This window comes from Polyodon spathula, chromosome 24, assembly GCF_017654505.1.
Source record: "Polyodon spathula isolate WHYD16114869_AA chromosome 24, ASM1765450v1, whole genome shotgun sequence".
Taxonomy (NCBI): Eukaryota; Metazoa; Chordata; class Actinopteri; order Acipenseriformes; family Polyodontidae; genus Polyodon; species Polyodon spathula.
The window spans coordinates 19,232,544-19,255,336 of NC_054557.1; the positions used below are offsets into that span (position 1 = coordinate 19,232,544).

A 22,793-nucleotide genomic window follows, 5' to 3' on the forward strand; every position below is an offset into this window, starting at 1 on the left:
GTCTCTCATTAGCCTGCAGGCTGAGCTCATGTTTCCTGTGTATGTGAAGCGTGGTTTGTTTATTTTTTGAGACTGCTAACGTTCAAAGATTAGTCCATTTAAAAAAAAAAAAAAGACTGGTAGGTATTTGAAGAGCTGGACTGGATGAGAAGGGTATTTTTGGTTATACTTCCTGTTTGTTCTTTTTAAAGCTACAGCTACCTCTCTCTCTTTCTCTCTTCCACCCCCCTGGTCTCGCTTCACCCTCTAGTGATTGAGCTTTTGAAGGTATCGTGGGGGTCAGAAGGTGGGCGGGGGAGTAGAAAGGAAAGAGAGAGACCCGGTGGGGGGGGGAACCAAGAAGTAGATGACCAGACGAGGAGGCGAAGTGGGTGGGAGGAAAAAAAAGGAGGAAAAAGGGACAAAACCTCTTTTCTCGTTGATTGAGTTTGAAGGTAGGAAACTCTCTCTTCACTCCCTCAGTTTAATTCAAACGGTCTGCATTGGGCCTGGCCAGTCACACAGGCGTGACCGAAGGTTAATGCAACAAAACTGCAAAAAAAAAAAAAAAAAAATTAGAATTGGAAAGCAGAAAGGAGAAGATGTACACTGCACTGCGAAAGAGGAAGCTGGCACGATCAGTCACGCTCCCCGAGGGCTGTTCCACGGCAGGTTTGTTTAACAGGTAAAATGAGATCGTGAGCGACTGCAGGGTCTGGATGGAGGGTTAAGCGATTTGGAACAGGATCTGGAACAAAGGCAAGGAGTGGAAGGGACAGCTCTGTATCATTACCCACCTCTCCCTGCCTTCTGCACGGTGTGATTTCTAGAAAGTGCCTTCCTCTGTCTCCCTCACCCTTCTCTCTTCTCTCTTAAACTGGGTTCTAGTCACACTACACCCACCCCGCCTGTCTTTCTGTGTGTATCTCTGCGTGTGCGTGTCTGTGCGAGTGTTTGTGTATCTCTCTGGTGTAATCTGTCTGCGTGTGCGTGTTTGTGAGCGTGTCTGTGTGTCTCTGCTGTAATCTGCTGTGCGTGTCTGTGTGTCTCTGCTGTAATCTGTCTGCGTGTGCGTGTGTGTGAGCGTGTCTGTAGCCGGGGTCTCCTCTGAAAGGTGATTGGCTGCCTCCCACTCCCTTTCCACCCACGGCTCACAGAGGCTATCGGAGGCGCTTCACACAGATCCCGCTGGCTGGTTGCCATGGGAGACGATCAGCCGAACAGGGCCCTGCCTCAGCGGCGCAGACAGATTCAGACAGGTTGTTTATATCTGGCTGCAGTTCATCCTTTTATCAATAAAAACTCACTGTATCTGCCTGCCTCTGTCTCAGGTTGACCGAGTCCACTCTCAAACTACAGCCGAGTCCAAAAGTGGAGAATTTTAGGATTGAGACATTTTATATATTTCTATGAACATAATTTAGACATTTCATTTAACATCGTGTAATCAAAGAAACTTAATTATATTGCTCACATAGTCGACCAGAAGCCATGACGGTAGTCCAGCAGTATTTCATTTTTAGATTTCGATATGTCAGATTTTTCTGTTAAGTAGTGAATGGAGAAAACGACAAGCTGCAGATTGTAATTCAGTAAGTGAACGTAACATTATTCCAGCAGCTTTCGTTCGAATTTACGAAAGATATTTTTATTGGGTGATGCAAAACCGCTAGCCACGCCTTGATTAAAACCATCTGGCCAAACTAGTCCTAACAAAAATAGTGCCCTGTTTAAAAGCTTTTTTATTTATATAGCTTATTTTGTAGCCCAGGATCTCAAAGCGCTTTACGTGTCCGTGTAAAACTCTCACCCCCTCTACCCTCTCTCTCAGAATAACCAGTCTTGTTTCGCTAACACGCCTGTTCAAAACTACCCATCAACACTCTGACTTGCCGTTGAATTCGTTTTGCTTCTTCAGGTTTTCCTAGAATTTGTCGAGACAGGTAGAGGCCTGCATCTGAGGACTGCAGGCAGCTACACTGTGGCAGAGAATTCATCAGCTCGTGAATGATTAATGGCGATGGGGTGAGACAGGTAAGGAATCTGCTGAGAGACGCTCTGTAATTTATTCAAATTAGCTTCCTCAAAGAGTTCTAGCCACAGCTTCAAAACAAATAAATAAAGATTTCCGCAACTTCTCATTGCAGCCCAGCCTTTAAAAGCATGCTGCAACGGTGAAAGACATGAACCCGCTAGCGCCACCTAGCCCCCCAGACAGGAACCCAGGGCTCCAGAGGAAGGAGAGGGTTAGTCTGGTGCATTAAATTATAGGTAATGGCCACTAAAATCTAAGATGCAAACAGACTTTCTATTTTAATGGCTCTAGTGGGGCTTTAGGTATAACTACATGGCTGTAATTATACAGTTGGTGGCAGCGGTGGGATATATTGAGGGGTCTGCTGAATAAATTTCCATCCGAGAGAGGGAGGGGTATGTCCTGGGGTGCTGTATGAATGTAGACTGAGATCTAAGTTATACATATATATATATAATATATATATATCTTATATATATTATATATATATATATATATAATATATATATATATTATATGATATATATTATACTCTAATATAAGGTACAGAGGGTCGGGGTATCGGAACAGTACAATTGTATGTTATGTATGTAAAACAGACCGTGAAAGAAGGGAGGTTATAAATTTAATGTCAAATAAAAACAGGGAGCCGTCGACGGCGAGGGGAGAGAGAGCGAGACCGGGAATGAGAGAGAGAGAGAGAGAGAGAGAGAGAGAGAGAGAGAGAGAGAGAGAGAGAGAGAGAAGAGAAGAGGGAGAAAGAGTAAAAAACAATAATCGTTAAACCTAAACCCGTCACCTCGTCTCCACAGAGACTTTATCGTTGAGAACAATTTACTCGCTCTCTCTCTCTTTTTTTTACTCTGTCTTTTTCAAGTTGTTAAATGAGCGAGAGAGGAGAGAAGGCGTGTGGGAGAGAGATAGGGGGAATGGAGTGAGTGGGAGGGTGGGGGTGGAATAGAGTGAGCAGGGTTAGCTGTATAGTCCAGTCACAGTGAGCAGGGTTAGCTGTATAGTCCAGCAGTCACAGTGAGCAGGGTTAGTTGTATAGTCCAGCAGTCACAGTGAGCAGGGTTAGCTGTATAGTCCAGTCACAGTGAGCAGGGTTAGCTGTATAGTCCAGTCACAGTGAGCAGGGTTAGCTGTATAGTCCAGTCACAGTGAGCAGGGTTAGCTGTATAGTCCAGTCACAGTGAGCAGGGTTAGCTGTATAGTCCAGTCACAGTGAGCAGGGTTAGCTGTATAGTCCAGTCACAGTGAGCAGGGTTAGCTGTATAGTCCAGTCACAGTGAGCAGGGTTAGCTGTATAGTCCAGTCACAGTGAGCAGGGTTAGCTGTATAGTCCAGTCACAGTGAGCAGGGTTAGCTGTATAGTCCAGCAGTCACAGTGAGCAGGGTTAGCTGTATAGTCCAGTCACAGTGAGCAGGGTTAGCTGTATAGTCCAGTCACAGTGAGCAGGGTTAGCTGTATAGTCCAGTCACAGTGAGCAGGGTTAGCTGTATAGTCCAGTCACAGTGAGCAGGGTTAGCTGTATAGTCCAGTCACAGTGAGCAGGGTTAGCTGTATAGTCCAGTCACAGTGAGCAGGGTTAGCTGTATAGTCCAGTCACAGTGAGCAGGGTTAGCTGTATAGTCCAGTCACAGTGAGCAGGGTTAGCTGTATAGTCCAGTCACAGTGAGCAGGGTTAGCTGTATAGTCCAGTCACAGTGAGCAGGGTTAGCTGTATAGTCCAGTCACAGTGAGCAGGGTTAGCTGTATAGTCCAGTCACAGTGAGCAGGGTGAGCTGTATAGTGCTGACACATTTTATAGTGTGAGAGTCTGCGCCTGTGTGTAGGGTTAACTCCCCTGAGCTCCCTGTTATTAAAGACAGGTTTTAGCAGAGTTGCTGTGTGCTTTAGTTGCTCATGTTAATCATTTCTGCTCAGTTGGTCCAAGCTGTTCTTTATCAGTCCTGTCAATTAATAATCAGCACAGAGCCACCAAGAGACCAGACACTGCCCCCACACACACACACACACACACTGACACACACAAACTGATTCACGCACATACTCGTCAGTTTTTTGGGGGGGTTTTTGGGTGTGATAATGACTGTTTACACCCGCCAGTGCGCGCTCATCGTCAAGCACCAGCACAACACTGGAACCCAGACACTCGGGGTTAACAACGCAGCAGCCCTGCCCCTTTCCTGGGGAGCCAGAACACGGGGGCCAGAACACAGGGGCCAGGGGACCCAGATCGCTGCTCGTCCTGACCCTGCTGCTTAGTTTATCTTTCTGAGATTGGAGTCTGGGTTACTGCATCACTCTGTGTCAACTAACCCCCCCCCATGTATTCTGGTATGTGTAGTCCTGCTGTGAAAGGTAACTGAGACAGATCAAACTTGATCTCTCTCCAGTCACTTATTTCCACGATTCTGTTAGTTTTGAGTCACGCGTAGAAACCACTCAGTGCCCCACCCCCACCCCCTCCCCCAACTCCCCTCACCCACACACAAGCAGGGTGACAGATGAAACTCCATACTGCGGGTGTGTGTCACAGACTGGAAAGATGGATGAAACCATACTGCCTGTGCGAGCGACTCGGAAAGATGGAAGCGTCCAGTCTGTTTAAAGAAATTCTGAGCGATTTCCACGATTCTGTTAGTTTTGAGTCACGCGTAGACACACTCAGTTACTCTCCGAGTGCAAGTGCAGAGCTGGGATGTGAAACTGCAGCTGCACACCCAGAAAGGGGGGAGGGGCTCTGACCTCCCACACTGTGTGTGTGTGTATCTGCTGGTCCTCATTTCTTCTTTATCAACTGTAGATCTTGGGTAAACTCTCTCCCCCTGATAGAGACTATCCCCTCTTCCCTCTCTCCCCCGATAGTCTATCCCCTTCCCCCCTGATAACTAGCCCCTCTTCCCTTGAACCCCTCTTTTCTCTTCACCCTGCCCTCCCCTCCCCTCCCTCCCCTTGTTCTCCCCGCTCTCCTCTTTTTTGAAGACCTTGTGTAACTCTTTCTCTCTCCTTGTACCCCCCTCTCTCTCTCTCTCTCTCTCTCTCTCTCTCTCTCATTGATGGTGTGACTGTGTGAGACCTGAATGCTGAGTAGCTTATCATTATTCCAAAGGCAGAACGAAGCTCTCGCCCAGAATGTCAATGCTCTCTCTCTCTCTCTCTCTCTCTCTCTCTCTCTCTCTTCTCTCTCGCTCTCGCTCTCTCTCTTTCTCGCTTTCTCTGTCCCTCTTCCATACTTTTCTAAAAACCACAATCGCATCTTTTAATACATCTCCTAAACACACACTGATACACACACTTACACATTGACACACACACTGAAACACACACTGATACACACACTTACACATTGACACACACACTGATTGACACACACACTGATACACACACTTACACATTGACACACACACTGATACACACACTGATACACAAGTGTGTGTGTACACACACTTACAATGGTGGGTACACATGTGTGTGACTAGTGTGCACAATGTGTATGTGTACACTGTGTGTGTGACATGTGTGTGTGAATGTGTAACTGTAGTGTGTGTGAGTGTGTCTCACAGTGTGTGTAGACACACACACACAAATGACTAACCACCACATACACACAAGAGCCAACCACACATTAGTCACACACACATAGTCACACACCAGATAAGACACACACATAGTCACACACCAAAGTAACACATAGACATGACACACATAGTCACACACAAAAGTCACACACAGTAGTCACACATAGAGACAAAACATATCACAGTGGTAGTTTGACACACAATGTCATCACACATAGGGACACACACATAGTCGTGTATCTGTGTGTGTATCAGTGTGTGTTTCAGTGTGTATCTCTGTGTGTGTATCAGTGTGTGTATCAGTGTGTGTATCTGTGTGTGTATCTCTGTGTGTGTGTCAGTGTGTGTCTCTCTGTGTGTGTGTCTCTGTGTGTATCTGTGTGTGTGTGTGTATCTCTGTGTGTATGTTTCATCTCTGTGTGTGTATCAGTGTGTGTAGCTCTGTGTCTATATCTCTGTGTGTGTATCAGTGTGTGTATCTCCTTGTGTCAGTCTGTGTGTGTGTGTGTGTGTGTGTGTGTATCTCTGTGTCTATAGTTCTGTGTGTGTATCAGTGTGTGTCTGTGTGTATATCTCTGTGTGTGTCTCTGTGTGTGTATCTGTGTGTGTATCAGTGTGTTAGAGACACAGATATAGTCACACACATAGTCACACACATAGAGACACACACATGTACACACATCGCGACACACAGTACACATAGAGACACACACACAGATGTCACATCGTCACAAACACACACACATCTATAGAGACACAGATATAGAGACACACACATAGTCACACACAAAGTCACACACAGTGAGAGACACAGATATTAGAGACACACACATAGTCACCACAAAAAGTCACACATAGAGACACAGTGTAGAGACACACACATGTCACACACACACACTAGAGACACACACATAGAGACACAGATAGTGTTTTCACCTCTCTGTGTGTGTATCAGTGTGTGTTTCAGTGTGTATCTCTGTGTCTATATCTCTGTGTGTGTATCAGTGTGTGTTTCTGTGTGTATCTCTGTGTCTATATCTCTGTGTGTGTATCAGTGTGTGTATCTCGGTGTCTGTGTTTGCAGGCATCCTCAAGCCTTGAAATTTGGAAAACAGTGTGTTTGAGAGAGAGAATGCCAGCTGGACTGTGTAAACATGTTTTTTGTGTGATGGAGAGGTGAGCGGAGAAAGGGAGTCTGTGACACTGTGCTCCTATGAAGGCACCAGCGCTCTGCAGTGAAGTACCTTAGCAACAGTAAATAAGGAGACACGATATCAGATTTTTTTTTTTTTTTTTTTTTTTAGGTGTGTTTTATTTCGGCTGAGGATTTTTTTGCACACACCTGTCAGTTTGAGGATTTTTCTCATGACTTTTAAAACCCTATCCTTTGGTTGTCTGCAGATTACTCTAAAATCGACCAAAAAAAACCACCCCCCCCCCCCATAAACCACACACACACAAGGGGGGGGGGGGGGGGGGGGGGGGGGGGGGCATTTTTGTTTTTCTCTCTCCGCAAGGAGCAAAGAGAGATATATATATAGAGAGACAAAAAAAATTAACCCCCCCCCACATGTACGCCTGTCTCTGAGATCGCCGCTTGTAGATTCTTTCCTCTCCCTCCCTCTCTCTCTGCGTCGCTACATTGCTGTGTGTGTGAGGAGAGAGGAGAGAGGAGACGGAGGGGATGGGGGGGGGCTAGTTTTTGGACGAGAGAGGATGTGCAGAAGAGAGAGGGGGGCCTCTGGATTCAACAACTGAAACGATAGAAAACAAAAAGAATAAACTAATATCCTGCTGCATCGACGACTGCTTTTTTACCCCAGGAGCTAAAGGGAAATACCCCAAACAGAAGCCTTTTTCTGGGATTATTGGAAGCCAAATAATAAAAAAAAACGAACAGACCCGCCTGCCCCCGACATTGCAATTCAAGGGAGCTCGTTCTTTTGTGAAGGGGGGGGGGAGAATATTTTGGAATCTGTGGTTGCAGCTTTGATGCTGATTAAAAAAAACAACAACCACCATGCTATATATCAATCGATACTTCATTTCTGTTTATTTCTATTAAATACCCGTCGATCGGTGAGATGGAGGGGATCGGAACGAACAGTTTATTTGTATCGATTCTGCCTTTTGGGAATTCTTGGAAGTGGGTGAGTTGATTCAGAATATAAATCGTTTTTTTTTTTGTGAAATCGCTTGGCAATCGAATTTTCTTTTACACAATTCTTTCACACACACACACACCCCCTGAAGTGATCCATTTCTTTTTTCCTCTCTCTGACCCCCCCCCCCCCCCCCCCCCCCCTTCCATGATCTATCTATCCATCTATCTATACTCCCCCCTCCAATCCCATTCTGTAAAACGCTCTGCATGCAGGACGGCTGTTCAAATTCAAAAAACAGAATACAGTTGAGAGCCGTTTTCAACTGTGCCCGTTGGTTGTGGGTTCGTTCCTTGGGTTAATTAACTAATTAATGAACAAACCAACTAAGTGGCTAATTAACTAACTAACAAACAAACAAACAAACCGACAGACAAACATTACAACTGTAGCATAAACACACTGGCAATGCCTAGCTGGGTGAACTAAAATAATCACACACACACACGTTTATCTGTTTCAAGCTTCATTTATATATATATATACACCTCCGCAAATGGGTTTTTGGATGGTTATATTCTCCTAAAGAACGAGAAAAGAAGAGAGAGAGGGAGAGAGAGAGGAGAGGAAAGGGAGGTTGCGGTATTGTATTTAAAGCAAGCTAGATCAATAGTTATCTTTTTGATTTAATGAACTGCCCCCCCCCCCAAAAAAAAAAAAAAAATAGGGCTGTTCTGTGAGAAATGGGCCCCGGCGTCAGGGAAGATGAAATGAATTCCCGGAGTTGGGAGAAATCTCCCGATTCTCCAGCTCCAGATGCTGCTTTTCTCTGAAGCCTGGAATTTTGTTTCCAGTCGGATAACTTCTTATAATTCACATCATTTCTTGAAAACAAAACCCAGTAACAATACAAGGATTTCAGTTTCTATATTGTTAGCCATTTATGTGTCGCTGTCGTGATTTTTGTAGTTTGGATGGGGTCCGTTCAGGTGGGTCCATGCCAGTGAATGAAGGCCAGGTTTTTGTTATTTTGTATTTCTTTTAAGGAGAATGTCCACAAAATGTAACCCCGTGCGACTGGGAGTACGGACTAAATAAAACGCGTTCAACCCAAACGCACTGGGAGCGGGAGCTGACGCTGCGGTGACTGCCTTGCCTCCTTCCACAGCAACACCCCTGGGGAGGTCTGCTGTGCGAGAAGCCCTTCGTTTTACATTGGGATTCGTTTTGATTTGAATACCCCCACCCCACCCCAAAAGCCAGCAGCCTTTCTGATTGGATTAGCCCTGACGGACGGACAGACAGGTGACTGGACCAGGTTGCCCTCTCTGCTGCAGTGTGTTTTTTTTTTTTTTTTTTTTTTTTTTTTTTCTCGGATTCTGTTCACCACAGGGTCCTAAAAAAAATTCCTGCTGCAAAGTTTGTTGGGCGACGATGGATCCTTCGGGGGGCCCTAGGTTGGGAGCCTACGGATGTCCACTAAGATGATTCACTCCATTCCCTGGCTCCCTCTCTCTCTCTCTCCTTCCATCTTTCTTTCTCTCCCTCACTCTGTGTCGCTCTCCTTACTGTATCTCTCTCTCCCTCCCTGTGTATCTCTCTCTTCTCACTATCTCTCCCTCCCTTTTTTCTCTCCTCTTGCTGTATCTCTCTCCTCTCCATCTCTCTCCTCTCCCTATACATCCCTCTCTCCCTCTCTCTCTTCTCTCCCTGTAACCCCTGCTCTCCCTCTCTCCTCTCCCTGTATCTCTCTCCTCCTCTCTCCTCTCTCTCCCCTCTCCCTATATCTCTCCTCTCTCCTCTCCTCTCTGTGTAGCAGGACTCACCTGTGAGTCTCTGTGTGTGCAGTTTGACTTTGCCATCACATCTCCTATGAATCTCCATACATGAAGGTTACCCATTGCAGAGTGTAACAGGAATACATCCTTAAGGATTCCATATGAATGAGACTGTATAGAAATCTACCTACAGATATACATAGTAGTACCATACTAGCGGTCAGGCTATACTGAAATCGATCTGTCTATCAAGCTGCCTGCCTACGTGTCTTGTCCAGCTGTGAACCCGATTCCTGAGGGCAGGTGTAATCTCCCTCGACCCCTCTATTGATCCAGCTTGTTGTGTGTGTGTTTGAAATGGTTTGACCCAGTTTAACGGGTGAAATATGACAACGGCAAAGGTTTTTTATTTATTGTGTATTCTCAGGCGTGCTCGCGATATCTGTTCAGCCTTCCTTGACCCCTACGTAACCCCAACTTTTAAAAAGCCTTGTCCGCACTGGAAACATTTCCACTGGGGTGTGTGCCTTTTAAATAAAGTTTTCAGAACTGAACACTTGATATGCTCAAGGCAGGGCTGGAAAGTTTCGTCCAAGTGTAGATTTGCTTTCACTCAAAGAAGAGACCTTTTTGAGGTCTCGAAAGCTGGGGGGGGGGGTGCTTGAATTATAAGTTAGTTCGTCCCGCAAAAGGTGTCGCATCTCCTCTTTGTCTGTCGTCTCCTGGACTGATGCGGTTCCCTTTTCATCGATCGACGTCCGAATTCAAGAGCTTGCTTTGACCGCCGGGCAGAGGGTCACCCCAACTGCGTTTCCTCAGAGTGAAAGACTTCTTAGAACTTGCAGAAACACCTACAGCTGCTTCCGAGAAGGAGTCTTGAGGGTCCAGGAGGTTCAAATCCCGCTTCTGTGTGTGACCCTGAGCCAGTCGCTTCACCTCCTTGTGCTCCGTCCTTCGGCTTAATATTTTAAGTACAGTGTAAGGTGACAGTAAGTGCAAATAACACCACTAAACTGCAGTATGAACTAGGATGCAGCAAGCTGGGATTACAGCAAGTGATATCTACATGATAGCAGTACAATAGTGCAAGCATAGCGCATTAGCTGAGGATCCAGTGTCGTGGTGCTGAATCAGGTGAGTCCAGGGCAGAGCAGGAGCGGTCTGTATACCTGAGTGATCGCCACGCGGTGCGTTTGACGGTATTGAAGCCGCAATGCGTTACACGGATTAACTCGGCCGAATCAGAGCCCAGACTGAAGGCCTGCATTGCAGACAGAATCCTGCCCCCGAGTCTCAGTAAATGCAGGATTTAATTCAAGGCTTTGTTTGCTTTGCTTGAACAGAATTATTATTTACAGAGTCCGTGGAAACCGTCAATGATGGCGGCTGCACTAGCAGTTTTTTTGAATGGAGGTATCAAATCTGAGCCGTCTCTTGTATTCTGCTAAACTGAGAGAGGACTCTCCTGTTCACTCAGGGCTTGGCTCAGCGGTTGGTACTCTGAGGGGCAGAACTGTTAGACTGGAAGATTGGGTTTAGGGGAAACCTGTGGATTTCAGCATGCCAAAGTCAATACAATAACTATCGCAAATATTTCAAGGGTAGGGTGGTTTCGAAGGACATTTTAATTGACGTTTCTCCTTGGTTTTTTATGGAGTTCTTAGCATTGTGAGTGATTCTGTGGCTCCTGTTCTGGGTTCTTAGCATTCTGAGTGATTCTGTGGCTCCAGTTCTGGGTTCTTAGCATTGTGAGTGATTCTGTGGCTCCAGTTCTGGGTTCTTAGCATTCTGAGTGATTCTGTGGCTCCAGTTCTGGGTTCTTAGCATTCTGAGTGATTCTGTGGCTCCAGTTCTGGGTTCTTAGCATTCTGAGTGATTCTGTGGCTCCAGTTCTGGGTTCTTAGCATTGTGAGTGATTCTGTGGCTCCAGTTCTGGGTTCTTAGCATTGTGAGTGATTCTGTGGCTCCAGTTCTGGGTTCTTAGCATTGTGAGTGATTCTGTGGCTCCAGTTCTGGGTTCTTAGCATTGTGAGTGATTCTGTGGCTCCAGTTCTGGGTTCTTAGCATTCTGAGTGATTCTGTGGCTCCAGTTCTGGGTTCTTAGCATTCTGAGTGATTCTGTGGCTCCAGTTCTGGGTTCTTAGCATTGTGAGTGATTCTGTGGCTCCAGTTCTGGGTTCTTAGCATTGTGAGTGATTCTGTGGCTCCTGTTCTGGGTTCTTAGCATTCTGAGTGATTCTGTGGCTCCAGTTCTGGGTTCTTAGCATTGTGAGTGATTCTGTGGCTCCAGTTCTGGGTTCTTAGCATTCTGAGTGATTCTGTGGCTCCATTTCCGAGTTCATTCTAACTGGCTTTGAGCTGCTTTGAGCTCGTCTCAGAGCCCGAAGCTCCAGGCACTGAGCAGCCTCCCTCATGCCATTCCAACCATGTCTCTCCTTTCTGAAAGTTTCCTATGGTACATTTGCACAGTAATGTTGCAGTTTTCCTCCTTGCTTTTCCCATGGTTACACTTGTGCATTTACCGTGCTTTGACTTATATATTTTAAATGCTTTATCAACCTCTCTGTGCTTTACAATGCTTCCCTATGCTTTACTAGACCTCTCTGTGCTTTACAGTGCTTCCCTATGCTTTACCAGACCTCTCTGTGCTTTACAATGCTTCCCTATGCTTTACCAGACCTCTCTGTGCTTTACAATGCTTCCCTATGCTTTACCAGACCTCCCTGTGCTTCTCGAGGTTTCCCTGTGTTTTACCGTGCTGTCACTAGTGGCTTGCTAAGGATGAATACGTGTGATACCCAGGTTGCGCTATTCCTATCTTTGCAACTTGTGTGTTCATTGTGTTGTAAGCTGTGTGTTCATTGTGTTGTAAGCTGTGTGTTCATTGTGTTGTAAGCCGTGTGTTCATTGTGTTGTAAGCTGTGTGTTCATTGTGTTGTAAGTCGTGTGTTCATTGTGTTGTAAGCTGCCTTGATTTTTCACCAGCCTTTTCTCACGCGGTCCGAGCCTCCTATAAACGTTTCTGGTTGCATTTCGTCCACAATCACGTCATTGTAATATCGCTGCGATGCTGTTACTGGCTGAAAAGCATGTCAGTCGCTGGGGGGGGGGGGGCAGCTGATTGGTAACGGGGCAGCAGGCCCTGAAGAGGGCTGGGGCCAATTTCATCCTGCAGGTGACCACAGAAATAAGCACATTGTTTTCCCCTCCCCTGCTAAACAGTCCAGGTTTTACTACCAGCTTGATCAGACACAGTGTGTCTAGCTAACAAGCTCAGGTGTGTCTTATTATTAAACTCCTAGTGAAACCAGGAATGGATCACACTGCTGTGCAGCGTGAGTCTGATTCCAATCCCTGTAGTTTCAGTTACACGAGCGCAGATGCATTCAGCGTATATAAAACCGATAAAGATGAATCTACTACCCATGAAAAATAATGTTTCTTTTTTTAATTCATTTTACCCTACACAAGGTGTCAGTAATGCGTGTTTCTTTCCAAACTACACGTTGGTAGGTAGCTAACGGGTGAAAAAAGTACAAAACCAGAAAATGCACGTTCACTAAAACTTCGGTTTTTTTGAAAACCCGCGCATATCAGACTTGTATAACAATTTGCAGGAAAATGCATGGAATTATTTGTTTAGCTGCGAAAGTTAAAAGATCTGTACACCTCTACAATCCAAAGAGAAAATCCTAACCCTGCAGCCCTGAGTGTTTCTCTGAAAAGGCTTGTCTTGTCTCTCCATTGGCCTCCGGGGGACTTCAGCTGAGGAGTGAAGCATCGATCCCACTGCCTATCCCTGGAGCCCCCTCCGTCTGGCAAACGACAGCCTTGTTGGGATTCACCGAGATGGATTGCTGGAACGCCCACCGCTGCCCGCCCACCTGCCCGCCCCCCGCTTCTCAAGCCAGTCCTGGGTAGTCACGTTCCCACCTGCCCACCATCTAGCTCGACAGCCCTCGCATGTTGTGGTTTTGTGTTTCAGCTGAACTCTAATGAAGTCGAATGAAACCTGCTGAATAAGGCTGACGTTAAAATCTTGAATTAGGTAACGCACAGGGGAAAGGCACTGAGAAATGCTTCCGGTGGGAACGTTGTGTTGTTAGCGTGGCGATGGCGTGACAGAAGGACACCTGTGCGCCACCAGGCCCGTGTTCCCTGCTGTAACTCTGCGTGATTGACTTGGGAACCAGCTGGGATCCCAGTCACTGTGTTGCATCTTATACAGCCAAAGCTTTGATGGCCTTCTATTATGTAACTGAGTTTACACAAGCAGCGCTGGGATCTCTCTCTCTCTCCCTCCCTTCATTTCCCTCTCTCTCCATCCCCCTCTCTTTTTCCTCTCTCCCTTCTAACTTTTTTCTCTTTCTTTTCCCCTCTCCTTCCCCATTCCTCTCTATTTCCTGTCCTCTATCTTTCCTCACTCTCTCTTCTATCCCCCCTCTCTTTCCTCTCCCTCTCTCTTCTTTCTCCCGTCTCTCCTCTCACCCTCTCCCTGCTGTGTTGTGTAGAGGTGAAGGCAGTGTTACACACACACGTGCACACACGCACACACACACACGCCCCGGAGAGGCTGGTCGGATTCAGGTTGGCATTGTGGGGAAGAGAGGGATGTAAATAATGAAAGATTTAGAACAGGCCTGGAGGAAGATGTGTTTATTGCATTTCCATCTGGAATTTACAGAGCTTAATTGCTTTTGTTTTTTAAGAAGAGGAGAGGGGGTGTGGGGAGGGGGAGAGAGACGAAGGGATATAGAGCTGGAGGACGGAAGGAGAAGACAGGGAGGGGTATATTGAGAGAAAGATTGAGGGAATGAATAATCGCATGCTTGGGCATGGCTGGGAATCGTATTAATATTCAGGGCTGTTTAAAACTGTCTGCAGTTTAGTGTTTCTAAATCAGTTTAAAGACACTGATGAAGGCTTCTCCTCAAAACGTCTGTCGTTGAATTCATTAAGATTCTTTCAGTATTTCTAAATTCAGTACAATACAGTACAGAACAATACAACACAGTAGAATACAATACAGTTCAATACAGTACAGAACAATACAACACAGTAGAATACAATACAGTTCAATACAGTACAGAACAATACAACACAGTAGAATACAATACAGTTCAATACAGTACAGTACAATACAGAACAGTACAATACAATACAGTTCAATACAATGCAATACAGTTCAATACAATACAGTACAGTGCAGTGCAATTCACATTTCTATAGCGCCTTACATCTCAAGGTTCCCAAAGCGCTTTGTACAATTAAAAAAAAAAAAAAGTTGAATAAAACTATGCTAAAAAACGAGTCTGTCAAACAGCTCTGCACCCTAATAACACAGCTCTGCACCCCAGTAACACAGCTCTGCACCCCAATAACACAGCTCTGCACCCCAATAACACAGCTCTGCACCCCAATAACACAGATCTGCACCCCAATAACACAGAACTGCACCCCAGTAACACATCTCTGCACCCCAGTAACACATTTCTGCACCCCCATAAAACAGAATTGCACCCCAGTAACACAGCTATGCACCCCAATAACACAGATCTGCACCCCAATAACACAGATCTGCACCCCAATAACACAGATCTGCACCCCAGTAACACAGCTCTGCACCCCAATAACACAGCTCTGCACCCCAATAACACAGATCTGCACCCCAATAACATGAGTGGTCGTTGCTGTAGCTGTGTTTTTAGAGTTTCCCGTTCAGCTCAGTTAGACCCAGTCTGAGACTCAAGACAGGGAAGTTGGGATTTACAAAGTGCAGGTTGGAATGGGAAGCTGATTTTACCAGCCCTGTTATTAAAACAGGACTTCATAAAAAAAAAAAACAACCAGAAATTAATATATAAACACATAAACAGATAGATAATGTGATTTAAGAAAGTTAATTACAGAGGCTGTCTGTGTTGAGTGGTTTTATTGATTGATACTCCAGCATTGCTTACTGAAGGATATCGGAGTTTAGGTTGGTTTTTTTTCATTAGGGACTCGTTATTTTTCTGCAGTTAATATATATATATAATATATAGATTTGAAATATGACAACAGTTATTATAATAATGTCGACTGCATTTGTGTTTCTTGTAAATCACTCGACACCCTTTTAAACGCCTCAGCGTTATTACAATTAACAAAGTTAGTCTTGTACTGTGTATAAAAAACAGATTTTTACCAATCTTCAATGACTTGGAAAGAGGGAGTGAGAGGCTGTCTGGCTGTCTGTCTGTCTGTCTGTCTGTCTGCACCACCTGGCCCCCCCAGATTGGAACCCAGGCCTCCAGAGGAAGGTGGAAGGCTGGTCTAGTGCATTAACATAAACCCGCTAGCGCCACCTAGCCCCTCAGACTGGAACCTAGGCCCCGAGAGGAAGGTGGATCTCTTAATGCCTTTGCTGTCTTCCTTCTTACTCCACAGTTGTAAAGCCTACAGACTCACAATATCATTTATAATATGATATTTTCGCTCACAGTATCGGACATGCAGGCAGAGTGGGTCGATTTTGTACCGTTGAATAGTTTTTATTTAAAGCCCAATAAAAATAATTAAAACTTCCAGCCTCTGTGCAATGCATTGTTCGTTCAGACGGCCTGTTTAGCGCTGTACAGGCAGTTCACATGGAGAGCTGCAGTAGTTTTACAAGGTTACATAGTGTGGGTCCTGCCAGCATTGCCCTGTGTACAGCACAGCGAGGCTCTGCCCAGCACACAGCAGGCAATGCCAGCGCACTGGATCAGCACTTTATATAGACACCATGTTGGGTAGCTGCTGTAGTTCTGTACAGGGTTTGATATCAGTGTTATACAGTGCGGTCCTGCCAGCATTGCCCTGTGTACAGCACAGCACAGCGAGGCTCTGCCCAGCACACAGCAGGCAATGCCAGCGCACTGGATCAGCACTTTATATAGACACCATGTTGGGTAGCTGCTGTAGTTCTGTACAGGGTTTTATATCAGTGTTATACAGTGCGGTCCTGCCAGCATTGCCCTGTGTACAGCACAGCACAGCGAGGCTCTGCCCAGCACACAGCAGGCAATGCTAGTGCACTAGATTACAGCTTTATATAGACACCATGTTGGGTAGCTGCTGTAGTTCTGTACAGGGTTTTATATTAGTGTTATAGAGCGTGGTCCTGCCAGCATTGCCCTGTGTACAGCACAGCACAGCTAGGCTCTGCCCAGCACACAGCAGGCAATGCTAGCGCACTAGATGACAGCTTTATATAGACACCATGTTGGGTAGCTGCTGTAGTTCTGTACAGGGTTTGATATCAGTGTTATACAGTGCGGTCCTGCCAGCATTGCCCTGTGTACAGCACAGCACAGCGAGGCTCTGCCCAGCACACAGCAGGCAATGCCAGCGCACTAGATTACAGCTTTATATAGACACCATGTTGGGTAGCTGCTGTAGTTCTGTACAGGGTTTTATATCAGTGTTATACAGTGCGGTCCTGCCAGCATTGCCCTGTGTACAGCACAGCACAGCGAGGCTCTGCCCAGCACACAGCAGGCAATGCCAGCGCACTAGATCAGCAGCTTTATATAGACACCATGTTGGGTAGCTGCTGTAGTTCTGTACAGGGTTTTATATCAGTGTTATACAGTGCGGTCCTGCCAGCATTGCCCTGTGTACAGCACAGCACAGCGAGGCTCTGCCCAGCACACAGCAGGCAATGCCAGCGCACTAGATCACAACTTTATATAGACACCATGTTGGGTAGCTGCTGTAGTTCTGTACAGGGTTTTATATCAGTGTTATACAGTGCGGTCCTGCCAGCATTGCCCTGTGTACAGCACAGCACAGCGAGGCTCTGCCCAGCACACAGCAGGCAATGCCAGCGCACTAGGTGACAGCTTTATATAGACACCATGTTGGGTAGGTGCTGTAGTTCTGTACAGGGTTTTATATCAGTGTTATACAGTGCGGTCCTGCCAGCATTGCCCTGTGTACAGCACAGCACAGCGAGGCTCTGCCCAGCACACAGCAGGCAATGCCAGCGCACTGGATCAGCACTTTATATAGACACCATGTTGGGTAGCTGCTGTAGTTCTGTACAGGGTTTTATATCAGTGTTATACAGTGCGGTCCTGCCAGCATTGCCCTGTGTACAGCACAGCACAGCGAGGCTCTGCCCAGCACACAGCAGGCAATGCCAGCGCACTAGATTACAGCTTTATATAGACACCATGTTGGGTAGCTGCTGTAGTTCTGTACAGGGTTTGATATCAGTGTTATACAGTGCGGTCCTGCCAGCATTGCCCTGTGTACAGCACAGCACAGCGAGGCTCTGCCCAGCACACAGCAGGCAATGCCAGCGCACTGGATCAGCACTTTATATAGACACCATGTTGGGTAGCTGCTGTAGTTCTGTACAGGGTTTTATATCTGTTATACAGTGCGGTCCTGCCAGCATTGCCCTGTGTACAGCACAGCACAGCGAGGCTCTGCCCAGCACACAGCAGGCAATGCCAGCGCACTAGATCAGCACTTTATATAGACACCATGTTGGGTAGCTGCTGTAGTTCTGTACAGGGTTTTATATCTGTTATACAGTGCGGTCCTGCCAGCATTGCCCTGTGTACAGCACAGCACAGCGAGGCTCTGCCCAGCACACAGCAGGCAATGCCAGCGCACTGGATCAGCACTTTATATAGACACCATGTTGGGTAGCTGCTGTAGTTCTGTACAGGGTTTTATATCTGTTATACAGTGCGGTCCTGCCAGCATTGCCCTGTGTACAGCACAGCACAGCGAGGCTCTGCCCAGCACACAGCAGGCAATGCCAGCGCACTGGATCAGCACTTTATATAGACACCATGTTGGGTAGCTGCTGTAGTTCTGTACAGGGTTTTATATCTGTTATACAGTGCGGTCCTGCCAGCATTGCCCTGTGTACAGCACAGCACAACAGTGACACACACACACACACACACACACAGACGTTTCCTATACCCCTGCCTAGCAAAGTCGAGCGTTTTAATTCAATAATTACGCAGATTAGCACTAATTGGTTAAGATCTCGTTAGAATTCTTTTAATTGGATTAATTAGTAGCGGGAGAAGGTAGGAAGGAGAAAGGGAGGGGGAGAGTCAGAGAGAGAGGGAGGGAGGGAGGGAGGGAGGGAGGAGAGACCAGGTTCGTCAGGGGTAGTTAATTTGGAGTAAAGGGTCTGGACACTGTGCTCGAGAGAGAGCGCGCTATCAGTCAGAAACACTAATCACTGCTGGAGAGACAGAGATAGAGAGAGGGAGTAGGAGAGAGGGAGAAAGAGGGGGGAAGGAGGAGGGAAATGGGGCAGGGAGGAGGAGAGGAGAGAGTGAGCACGAAAGAGGGAGGGAAGAAGAGGGAGTGGCATTTGATAAACAACCAGAAAGCTCACAGAAATCCTTTCCTCTTGACTGAACAGGAAATTGAGCAGAAAATAGGACAATTTATAAAACAGCGTGAGGCTAGGGAGAGGGGGAATAAAGATGGAGAAAGAAAGGGAATAGAGACGGAGAGAGAGAGCAAAGACGGGGAGAGAGGGAGAGGGGGAACTCCGCCCTGCTGCTGTGAGCCACACGTCCGTTGGGACGCGACGACGACACCGGCGTGTGGTTCGGTACCGAGAGATAGATAGAGAGAGACAGAGAGAGAGAGGGAAAGGGGGAATGCAGGGAGGGGAGAAGAGAGGGGAAAGGAAGGAGATAGAGCGAGAGAGTGCAGAGTTAAGGCATCAGTAAATCTAGTGCTGTTTATTATGGTAAATGTTAAATATTTCTGTACATGTACAAGTTTGGCAGTAGTTGTATGACTTGTCATGACAAAAAAGAAATTGAATTGAGAGAGAGAGGGAGGGAAAGACAGACAGAGTTGGGGGGAGTGTTACGACAATCTAACCACCCCCCCTCTTCCCTCGTAACATCAAACACTCAGAAAATCACATCAAATCAGACTCAGTCTCTTCTAGTTTCAATAACACTGATGAAGGCACTAGAGCCCAAACGCTGGTCTGCTTGACCCAGTCATCGCTCGGGTTTGCGACAGACGAACTGGGTCACCGAACGAGACCAATGACACACACACACACTGACACACACACACACAAACCGACACACACTGACACACAATGCCTGCTGCTCTATTTGGGAATGTTTTTGTAACATTTCCATTTGCACTCTATTTTCAAACTGCTTGGAGTTATCATTTAATTAGTGTTACACAGTGTTATATCTGCTAATGCTTTGAAAGCGCTCTCCTCTGGCACTTTGCCATCGGGCGAGGGGAGTAGTCGGAGCGCTGCCCCCTGCTGGTGAGACGGTGAGGGTGCAGCTCTGCCTGGCAAACTGGCACTGCAGAGCTCGGGGTAGACTGAATCACCGGACAGATGTTTCATTGGCACATTAGTGCAGTAGTTGACCTTCCGTTCTCCTCTCTCTCTCTCTCTCTCTCTCTCTCCTCTCTCTCTCTCCTCTCTCCTCTCTTCTCTCTCTCTCCTCTCTCTTCTCTCTCTCTCCTCCTCTCTCTCTCTCTCTCCAGAATTAATTGACAATGTACAGGCTTCGAATCACCAAAACGTGCTGCTAATTGTTTCAGAGACCAAATATCCACCTCATGCTTCAGACTACAGAGACACAGTCAATAGACAATACTGTAGCAGTGCCAACAGACAACACCACAGCAGTGTCAATAGACATTATCTTCTGTGCTGTGCTTTTACCAAGGGCATACTTCTCTGTGCTTTGAGAAGGGGGCTGGTTCATTATCTCTGTGCTTTGAGAAGGGGGCTGGTTCATTATCTTCACTGTGCTTTGAGAAGGGGGCTGGTTCATTATCTTCACTGTGCTTTGAGAAGGGGGCTGGTTCATTATCTTCTCTGTGCTTTGAGAAGGGGGCTGGTTCATTATCTTCTCTGTGCTTTGAGAAGGGGGCTGGTTCATTATCTTCTCTGTGCTTTGAGAAGGGGGCTGGTTCATTATCTTCACTGTGCTTTGAGAAGGGGGCTGGTTCATTATCTTCACTGTGCTTTGAGAAGGGGGCTGGTTCATTATCTTCTCTGTGCTTTGAGAAGGGGGCTGGTTCATTATCTTCTCTGTGCTTTGAGAAGGGGGCTGGTTCATTATCTTCACTGTGCTTTGAGAAGGGGGCTGGTTCATTATCTTCACTGTGCTTTGAGAAGGGGGCTGGTTCATTATCTTCTCTGTGCTTTGAGAAGGGGGCTGGTTCATTATCTTCTCTGTGCTTTGAGAAGGGGGCTGGTTCATTATCTTCTCTGTGCTTTGAGAAGGGGGCTGGTTCATTATCTTCACTGTGCTTTGAGAAGGGGGCTGGTTCATTATCTTCACTGTGCTTTGAGAAGGGGGCTGGTTCATTATCTTCACTGTGCTTTGAGAAGGGGGCTGGTTCATTATCTTCACTGTGCTTTGAGAAGGGGGCTGGTTCATTATCTTCTCTGTGCTTTGAGAAGGGGGCTGGTTCATTATCTTCTCTGTGCTTTGAGAAGGGGGCTGGTTCATTATCTTCACTGTGTGCTTTGAGAAGGGGGCTGGTTCATTATCTTGTCTGTGCTTTGAGAAGGGGGCTGGTTCATTATCTTCACTGTTCTTTACTACACTGTGCTGTGCTTTAGCCCCAGATGAACGGGAACACTGAGAGGTCAGGCATGAGCTGGGTTAGGACTGTAAGCTGTCACAGTGCTCTGGTGTCACAGTTGAAAGACATTCTATTCTGCTGGTGTATTGATCTCATTGTTTAACTGCTGACAAGCTCTGACCTGCTTAGTCAATTTTATTTATTTATTTATTTATTTTTTCGTTTTTGCGAGGCTAGGCAGTGCAGGCAGAATGGCATTCAAAAGCTAATCACCAGCCTCTCGTTTCACCTGCCTCTCCGATTCCTACTCGAGAACTGGTCTATCTCTCTATACCCGGTTCTATTTCTCTTTCATCCATCTGCATAAACCCCCTCCCCAGCTATCTCTCCAGGTGAGAAACACTCCTCCTCTTCTCTCTCCTCCTCACACTCTTTCTTCTACTCTATCTTTTCTCTCAGTCTCGTCGAGAGTAGGACCTTGAAGGACTGATAGGCCGAGGGAGGCTTGGAGGAATTGAATCTAAAGGTTTTTCGCTCTCAGCAAAAGCTCTCTCTCTCTCTCTCACCCCCCCCCCCCCCCCCCACTCTTTCTCTCTCTCTCTCTTCTCCTCTCTTGTCGGAGTCCGACTGCCTATCGGCGAGTTCAAGGCCAAGACGAAACCATCTGCTTGGATATTCATTGAATCTCAATTGTCGCTAACAAAGCCTCAGCAAGCCCCCCCCCCCCCCCCCCCCCCCCCCCCCCCCCCCCCCCCCTGGTCCTGCAAGTCTCATGTTCAGGGTCCAGTACTTGACAAGTTTGGTCAAAGATCCCCTGCATTAGAGAACACACTAGAATAGACCTGAGATAAACACAATGCTGTGGCTTGGGCCCTGAGGCAGGATGCTACAAACACTGTAGCTATTACTGCTCCCTCTCTCCTTCTCTCCTCTATTCTCTCTCTCCTCCTCTCCCCTCTCTCCATCTCCCTCTCTCTCCTCTAATCTCCATCTCCTCCTCTCCCTCTCTCCCTCTCCTTTCTCCCCCTCCCTCTCCCCTCCTCTCCCCTACTTTCTGTCCTGTAGTTATGCTGTATGCGCCAGTACAGTGCAGTGTTGTATTTCTAACCCGCAATGTCTCCTCCCGTGCTCCAGGAGGCGTCAGCTGGGCTGCAAACCGACCGTTCTCCATGAGGAGGAGAAGAAGATGCCGGCTCTGCCAGCACTGCTGCTGCTGTCGATTCACTTCCTCTTCCTGTTTCTGACCATGGTCCCGCCCCCTTACAGCCAAGGAGCCGTGCTGTCTTCACTGCGAATGGGTGAGGAGACGATCAGCAATACTGATCAATAACACGGCTCTGATCAGCAATCCTGATCAATAACACTGCTCTGATCAGCAATACTGATCAATAATACTGTACTGATCAGTGACATTGATCAATAACACTGCACAGATCATCGATACTGATCAATAACACTGCACTGATTAGCAATATTGACACTATCACACTGACACTGTCACACTGACACTATCACACTGACACGCACACTATCACACTGACACTATCACACTGACACACTGACACTATCACACTGACACTGTCACACTGTCACTATCACACTGACACAATCACACTGACCCTATCACACTATCACACTGACACTGTCACACTGACACTATCACACTGACACTCTCACACTGACACTATCACACTGACACTATCACACTGACACGCACACTCTCACACTGAC

At 46.8% G+C, this 22,793-nt stretch overlaps 1 protein-coding gene across 1 annotated transcript in view; it reads left to right on the forward strand.

The window, feature by feature from the left end:
- The first annotated feature begins 7,269 nt into the window (after positions 1-7,269).
- LOC121299194 (glutamate receptor ionotropic, kainate 5-like) overlaps positions 7,270-22,793 on the forward strand; it is a 34,050-nt gene continuing 18,526 nt past the window's right edge. Inside the window, 2 exon segments of the mRNA XM_041226821.1 lie at positions 7,270-7,749; positions 22,197-22,360. Of these exon segments, the coding sequence (XP_041082755.1) occupies positions 7,592-7,749; positions 22,197-22,360 (322 nt within the window). The 5' untranslated portion in view covers positions 7,270-7,591.